At 39.7% G+C, this 8,647-nt stretch overlaps 1 protein-coding gene across 2 annotated transcripts in view; it reads right to left on the bottom strand.

Annotated features, from left to right (window-relative positions):
• Window positions 1–438: 438 nt before the first annotated feature.
• Window positions 439–8,647, bottom strand: part of pip5kl1 (phosphatidylinositol-4-phosphate 5-kinase-like 1) — an 88,872-nt gene continuing 80,663 nt past the window's right edge. For both annotated transcript variants that reach the window (XM_079660641.1, XM_079660640.1), the window contains exon 10: window positions 439–1,888. In XM_079660641.1, the coding sequence (XP_079516767.1) occupies window positions 1,456–1,888 (433 nt within the window). In that variant the 3' untranslated portion in view covers window positions 439–1,455. The remainder of the gene's footprint in view (window positions 1,889–8,647) is intronic.

The raw sequence follows: 8,647 nt of genomic DNA, 5'->3' as shown, positions 1-8,647 counted from the left end.
AGGAGGCTAATTCTAAATGTCAGACCCCTCCTTGGGAAACCTACCATGGATAAATCTAAGAAAGAAAAGTCACGAATGCAATAGAGTTTGATAATGCGTGTAAAGATTAATTTGCTTTTACTTCCAACAATACTTGCTTACCCATATGCTTGATACAGTATTGTCACGAACGAGCTGAGAACCAAAGTACAACACACAGGAGACCAGGGAAAGTCGGTAACCGGCTTTATTATTTGAAGTTATTGATGAATAGTTCTGGAACAAGTCAGATAAGGCAGACTGACCAACCGGCAGACAGCAGGTCGGGCCAGGCCAGGGTTCCAGGAGGAGGCGAATTAGGAAGTAACGCAGGAAAGACTAGCATGTTGCATTACATTTCCAGAATAAGCAAACAGCATTAGCTGATTCTGATGTTATAATAAGTACAACAACAATATATTTCAACATGTTTCTTTATTGTCGATATATAAGTTCACAGATGCAACAAACTAGATTTTAGGCTTAAGTTAAATAAATAGTCAGAATCATTCTAAAGTTTGATATGTGAGGGTATTGCACTTATCAGGATATTTGCAGTTTGATTCCCGGTTCGCATGCCGCAGTGTGCATAGGTCAGGATCTGTCTAGGTCGTCCTCAGACGAGCCCTCCATCGTCGCTTCCAGTCATCCCGGTTCTCCATACATCTGGCAACTTCATTGGTACTTTGTGCTCCTGCGTCATTCTTGAGTACGTCCACGTATGTTAGTGTGGGACTAACAATGAAATGGTGGTTCAGCAAAGATCAGGATACTGAACCACCATTTCTCCTGATTGCATCGCCGTGGCTGTGGGAATACATGTATTTTATCCAATTATACTATATGATCAACAGTTTATAATCAGATAAAAAATAGCTAGAGAGATTTCTGGTATTAAAGCACATACAGACAACTTTGTGATTATATCTTTCCATTGTACACGTCTGGAAAAATTGACTTCATTCTGTGGTGCTGGATGGTGACATTTTTTACATATGTTTTGTCCTTAACATCTTCATGTTAAGAGATTAAGCATACAGCCAATACTATTAGGATCATTTTTGCTTGCGAAAAATAAAGTACAATATTTGATAAACCCTTTAACGATCATGAAATAGGGTGTGGAAATACATGCGGACATGTGCATGTAGAGCCTTTGAAGCAGATGTCACGTTTGTCTTCATGCCCATCAGAAGTCCTTTTTATATTAGAGCAAGCATCACACTGGGCATGTTTGGAAGCCCTTGTACTGTATTTGGAATAACTGCTAACAAAAATAATATGCTGTCTATGAAATTATACTTGTGCCACGTTAAAAATGTCTACATAAGACACAAAATATAATGCCAAGATGTGTTTTGAGCAGGTGAGAAGGGGAAAGGATTGGAACGATGGAGCAGATGCAGATGATGCTCAAGGACCTGGGTGGATCCAGATTTACTTGGTATGATCCTGTACCCAGTGACAGAGCCTGACACAGTACGCCTGTGGACTAACGGTGGAGAAGGACCGGCCTGGGTGTCTCAGCCTCTTCCACCAATGCTCAAGCCTCTTCCTGAAGCTGTAAACTGTGAAAATATCAATGATTCCGATGAAGTAGCGCTGCTCAGGCCCATCAATGACATGCAGGGGATTCTTTAGATTGGGTAGTAAACGTCGGTTTTGGGCTTTGAAGTCTGGGAGCTCAGCTGTGTCACTTCCTGGCCCTGCATGCTCTGGGCAGGTTTGGAGAGATGCAACTCCCACTTGAGACTGCCTAAAATAGTTGACGTCAGTTTCAGACAAGAGTAAGGTGGAGCCGTCTTCTGGGACTTCCCCGGGAACCGCAGATATGCCTGGGTGGATGGGACTGGAGCCTGGATTCACAGATCTTGAAGAAAAAGTCAAAAGGGGGGAGAGGGGTATGAGTCAAAGCAATAACCATGTTTATCCTCACTCCAAATGTATTCATGTAGGACAAAACTCTGATATTTCTAGGCAAGCAGATGTCAAAGTTTTAAATGTTTATTCACCACAGCATATCATTTGAGTTTGGCCTCTGGGCTCCGGTGTCATCACTCCCTGCAGTTATCTTTTACGTAAAAAATGATGGAGGAGTGATAATTAAATTACTGTGAGCAGGAAAGGCACATGTACAGGACTGTCTCAGAAAATTAGAATATTGTGATAAAGTTCTTTATTTTCTGTAATGCAATTAAAAAAACAAAAATGTCATACATTCTGGATTCATTACAAATCAACTGAAATATTGCAAGCCTTTTATTATTTTAATATTGCTGATTATGGCATACAGCTTAAGAAAACTCAAATATCCTATCTCTAAATATTAGAATATCATGAAAAAGTATACTAGTAGGGTGTTCAACGAATCACTTGAATCGTCTAATTAACTCGAAACACCTGCAAGGGTTTCCTGAGCCTTGAAAAACACTCAGCTTGGTTCAGTAAACTAAATCACAAGTATGGGGAAGACTGCTGATCTGACTGCTGTCCAGAGGACCGTCATTGACACCCTCCATCAGGAGGGTAAGACACAAAAAGAAATGTCTCAAAGAGCAAGCTGTTCACAGAGTGCAGTTTCAAAGCACATCCACAAAAAGTCTGTTGGAAGGGGGAAATGTGGCAGGAAACGCTGCACAACCAAGAGAGATGACCGCAGCCTTAACAGCATTGTGAAGAAGAGTCGCTTCCAGAATTTGGGGGAGCTTCAAAGACAGTGGACTGAAGCTGGAGTCCAGGTATCAAAAGTCACTGTTCACAGACGTGTCCGGGAAATGGGCTACAATAGCCGTATTCCCATGGTCAAGCCACTTCTGAACTCAAGACAACGGAAGAGGCGTCTGACTTGGGCTAAGGAAAAGAAGCACTGGACAGTTGCACAGTGGTCCAAAGTCCTCTTTTCAGACGAAAGCAAGTTTTGTATTTCATTTGGAAGTCAAGGCGCCAGAGTCTGGAGAAAGGCTGGAGAGGAGCAAAATCCAAGTTGCTTGAAATCCAGTGTGAAGTTCCCACAGTCAGCGATGGTTTGGGGAGCCATGTCAGCTGCTGGTGTTGGTCCACTGTGTTTCATCAAGCCCAGAGTAAATGCAGCTGTGTACCAAGAGATTTTAGAGCACTACATGCTTCCGTCTGCTGAAAAGCTATATGGAGATGAGGAATTCATTTTCCAGCATGATCTGGCACCTGCCCACAGTGCCAAAACCACCAGTAACTGGTGTACTGACCATGGCATTACTGTCCTCGATTGGCCTACAAATTCCCCTGACCTGAACCCCATAGAGAATATGTGGGGTATTGTGAAGAAGAAGCTGAAAGACACCAGACCCAACAATGCTAATGAGCTAAAGGCCGCTATTGAAGCATCCTGGGCATCCATAACACCTCAGCAATGCCACAGGCTGATTGCCTCCATGCCACGCCGCATTGATGCAGTAATCCGTGCAAAAGGATTCCCAACCAAGTACTGAGTGCATTAATGGACATTTTCAAATGTTTGATTGTGTTTTGCTGTTATAAATCTTTTTTTTTTACTTGGTCTGAGGAACTATTCTAATTTTTTGAGATAGGATTTTTGAGTTTTCTTAAGCTGTATGCCATAATCAGCAATATTAAAATAATAAAAGGCTTGCAATATTTCAGTTGATTTGTAATGAATCCAGAATGTATGACATTTTTGTTTTTTTAATTGCATTACAGAAAATAAAGAACTTTATCACAATATTCTAATTTTCTGAGACAGTCCTGTATATGTATCATTTGTGCTCAACATGACTGCCTGGACTAGCTCGCAGTTTTTATTTTTGCTCCATTGGTATAGTAGTAGTACTGTATCTGTTTAGGTTTTGAAAATCAACCCTAAGACAGGTATTTAAAGTAACCCATTTGCTTCTTTCTAACAATAACCTAAACACACCATGCATTATTTGGCTATAGTGTATGACAATGCATATAATTATATGAGATACTTTGTATGTGCCAAATGATAATGATCTTCGGTGAAGGACAACAATGCTTTGAACGTAATGCTAATAGTATCAGGCCAAAATACCTACAAGACAATGCTAACAAATTGATATGAAGCAGGTGTAAAGTTGACTATGTTCACCACCTTAGTTTGGGATATTAGCGGGCAATTCTAATAAAGTTGGGACGTTGTGTAAAACGTAAATAAAAACAGAATACAATGATCTCCCTTGATCTCAGGAAGGCATTTGACACAGTTGACCACCAAGTGCTCTTTACAAAGATTACTCATTTCAATTTTTCGGCAGTTTCGATAAATTGGTTAAATCTTACTTATCGAACAGAAAACAGTGTGTTTTGGTCAACGGTGCCAAATCCCCCTACCTTTTCAACCCTGTTGGGGTTCCACAAGGTTCCATTCTTGGACCGTTACTTTTTTCTCTGTACATTAATGACTTGCCTAATGTATGTCCTGAGTTGAATGTGCAAATGTATGCCGATGATGCGGTCATCTTTGTACACGGGAAAAACACGATGTTCAGTAAACGACCAGTCAAAATCGAAGGATCCAATGTGTTTTTAAACGGGGCAGAAATAGAAGTAGTCTCCCAGTTCAAGAATCTTGGAGTCATACTGGACTCATACTGTGTTTCTTGACTTTTAAGAAACACATTAAGAAAGTATCAACTACTATTAAATTCAACTTGCAACATTTTAAACAAATTAGACCTTTCTTAACTGTCAGTGCTGCAAAGTCATACCTCCACTGTATGATTCTATCCCACATTGAATACTGTTTGACAAACTGGTCGTTTGCTTGTGCCACAAACCTGAAACCCATAGAACAGCTGTACAAGAGAGCTATCAAGGTGTTTGACAGAAAACCACATTCATACCACCACTGTACCATCCTTGAGAAACACAATTTCTTTAGTTTTGACCATTTTAAGTCTTTTAAACGTATGTGCTTTATTTATAAATGTTTGCATGGACTGCCCCCGTTCTCTTAATGTTATTTCCTCCAACGTGGTGGAATTAGAGAGAAGGGGCTTCTTAACGTGCTTTTATACGGGGTGGAGGGAGTTACATATTAGTTCAATATAACATTGGGGCGTGTGATTGTAGTGGGTGGAGGTGGTGAAATGAGGATATCCATCTTGGAGTTCAAGCTAGTATATTATAGTTACACGTTACACAATAATAAGGAAGAGAGCTATTTTTGTGATACATCGCTATTGATATGGATTTAGAGTGCATATTTGAGACTTCCAAACAGTAAACAAAAACGTAACTTATGGGTGAGTTTTTTTAGCAGCCATATAATGTCCTTGTGATTCTGTTGATTATTACCTGTCTGTATTATGTTGCAGCTCAGCTGATTTTGGATTGATGGCAAAGGGAGAGGGACTTAAGTGAGAGTCAAAATACAAGGTAACTTTCAAATAGGTTAGCAATTGCCCATCCTATAGGTTGCTAGATGTATCCAACCCTTTTTCCTGTCTCCCTCTTTCAGCACAAGAACCCCAGAGGGATTCAATGGAGCCTGAAGACCAATGAGACCCTCACCCTGCACCTGAGTCTCAACTCCCAGAATTTTGCAAGCTTCTCCCTGTTTCTTATTTTGATTAAACAGACGTTAAGCTTCCCAATGGTGTGGTCTTCGTTTTGTGAAAAATATGATTACCTCACATATGTTGTTGTTGCTTTTGTTGTCTTTTGTGATAGTTAAATTGCTCCTGCTGACTCGAGCCAGCCATTCTTTCCTCCTCTCTGTGTCAGTGGGGAAGCCGTACATTTGTACTCCTTTTTCTGAGCGATTGGAGCATCCCCAGGCAGCACAACAAACCATGGGGGAGACGATATGCCAGGACAACACAGAGGAAAAGGCACAGACAAACTGCATGCATGCTATTCAATGTTTATTGAATTCCATTTATTTACTGTCAGTTGACAATCATTGATAGGCACCTGTCGGTCTCCTGTCCTTTCTGAAAGTCATAAAGATGACATTACTCATTTAGATTACTTATGTCCTCAATTACCATGGGATTACTGAAACCACCATGAATTAAAGAAATGGTAGAAATGAATCTAATCAGAATTTTGAAACCTTCCTCCCCTCCCTCTAAATATATCAAACATTAGGAAGTGATGCTCCTGACTACCATACAGGTTTAAGAATTTGTTTTAAACAATTCAAAGCAATGAACAACAGCAACAGGCTCTTTAACCAAGGCAACGTTAGCCTAACATGTATATGTTAACAGGTAAGATAGCTGTTCACACTATGTATATTTTCTGCTATTTTATTTCTATTTGAGATGTTTACTTTTTCGATTGTTTAATTCTAGTCTTTTAACTGTCTAATTTACAATGCCTTGTCTTTTGCTGCTGCAAAGCAAACATTTACCAAATTGGTATCAATAAAGTACTTCTTATTTTATCTTAATCCTCAAATATTAGCAAATTTAACTTTTTCAAATATTGATGTAACTACATACACATCGATATGGGGAACTATTGCGTCTCCCTGAACCACGTGACGATCAAGCATTTTGGACTTCCGTTGTCGTAACTCTTCTCTCTATATGGCGCTGAGTTGGAGGTGCCGTTCTCAAGTAAATGTTAGTTACATGTCTGAAGCTGATGACATGATTCATTATATGTCATATGATTACTAATGTATAGAGGCTGACTCAGTTTCTGCTCTTTCTTTTTTCTCCTGAGCTATGTTTGTCATGTTCCATGATCTTTTCAAAATGTCAAAATACTCAAAAGAATCATTTTGATTCTATTTTTAGAAATCACTTTGGTTTCGTGCTTAATGCGCCAACCGTGCAATAGAGAGTATGAGTGTGTGAATAGAGTTCTGAATGCGTGCAACGCAGCTGCATGAGTCACACTTGATGGGAATGAAACCAAAATAAATAAAGTTTTAAGCAGCGAGGAGCAGGCCATAAGACCTTGTGCACTTAAGGGCCTCTAGCCCATTCTAATGCCACATTTCATCACTTCCACATACAGCATAAACATGTAAGTGAATTATTGTGAAGAAGAATCAGGCTTCTTATAATGTGTTATTTACTATATTTGTACACATCATCTGACATTAACTTGCATCATTGGTTGATGACCTAACATTCAAAAGTGTTCTAAGAGGCTGAAGAGTAAAATGTCAATCTGAGGCTGAGGCACATTGTCCGTGGCTATTTAAAACACTTGTGCAAACATCATTCGATAAGTTTCCATAACACAGAAGACTCTTCATTAAAGGCTTGTAACTGTGAGCAACAGCTTTGTTTGCTGAGGCCACAGTTCCTCTTATTCAAGTATAAGTGTGCAATGAAGCCACAGTAAAACCACACTCTCTCAAAAACCTATCAAGAGTTAATTCACATTTAAAGTAGAACAAAAATTTTATTACTGTTTTTAATGTTGAATTTATTATACTAAATTCATTTTGAAAATGGGTTTTCTTTTTGTTCGGGTGATGTTTGAGATTCTCGGTTAAAATGATGATGGTGCAGTTACACATTAGAAGGATTTTACACATATCCTCTGAAGGCAGAAGTGTTCCTGTGTTTAAATCTGTGTCTCACCACAGGATTTTGTGAAATTATAACTTATTTTGTAACTTGTGTTCAAACTCAAAACGTACATCAGCATGTACAGTCCCCTCCAAAACTATTGGAACAGCGAGGCCAACTGCTTTATTTTAGCTCTACACTGAAAACAATCAGAAGATGAATATGAGACAAAAGGTCAGTATTTCAGCTTTTAACTCCAGGTATTTCCATCTAGATCTGTTAAACAACTGAGAAGAAAGCACCTTTTGTTTAAACCCACCAATTTTTCATGTGAGCAAAAGCATAGGAACCGAGACTTCAAGTGAATAATACTTAATATTTAGTTGCAAATCTGTTGCTTGCAATAACTGCGTCAAGCCTGCGACCCTTTGACATCACCAAACTTTAGCATTCTTCTTTGTGATGCTCTTCCAGGCTTTCAGCGCAGCCTCTTTCAGTTGCTGTTTGTTTCTCCCTTCCATCTCCTCTTCAGCAGGTTAAATGCACGCTCAACAGGGTTGTAGTCTGGAGATTGACTTGGCCAGACCTTCCACTTCTTTTCCCGGATAAACATCTTGGTGGTTTTGGCAGTGTGTTTGGGTCGTTGTCTTGCTGCATGATGAAGGATCTCCCAATCAGTTTGGTTGCATCCCTCTTTAAATTGGCAGACAAAATGTTTCTGTAGACTTCTGAGTTCATTTGGCTGCTGCCATCACGTGTTATGTCATCAATGAAGATCAATGAGCCCGTCCAGAAGAAGCCATGCAAGCCCAAGCCATGACATCACCTCCACCATGTTTCACAGATGAGATGTGTCATTGGGATCATGAGCAGATCCTTTCTTGTATGGGCTCAGAACAGTCTCATAATACACACATGCACACAGAAGGATTCACACTTGTGTTTTTCAATGCACACACAAATGTGTTCCGTTTCATATATATATACGGTGTCCGGCAGGTGCAAACGCTGAACAACGGCCAAAAACGCATACATTAGCAGGAAACAGCTGCAAATCCTGAAATGAAAAACAAACAAATCCTGAAAACAAATAGGCTACAACCAAAAAACGCTGCATTTACAGAAATTATGCAAACTAA

The sequence above is a fragment of the Notothenia rossii genome (assembly GCF_949606895.1).
Source record: "Notothenia rossii genome assembly, chromosome: 11".
Lineage (NCBI taxonomy): Eukaryota > Metazoa > Chordata > Actinopteri > Perciformes > Nototheniidae > Notothenia > Notothenia rossii.
The sequence above is the reverse complement of the archived record's forward strand: the minus strand, read 5'-3'. Positions and strand labels throughout refer to the sequence as shown.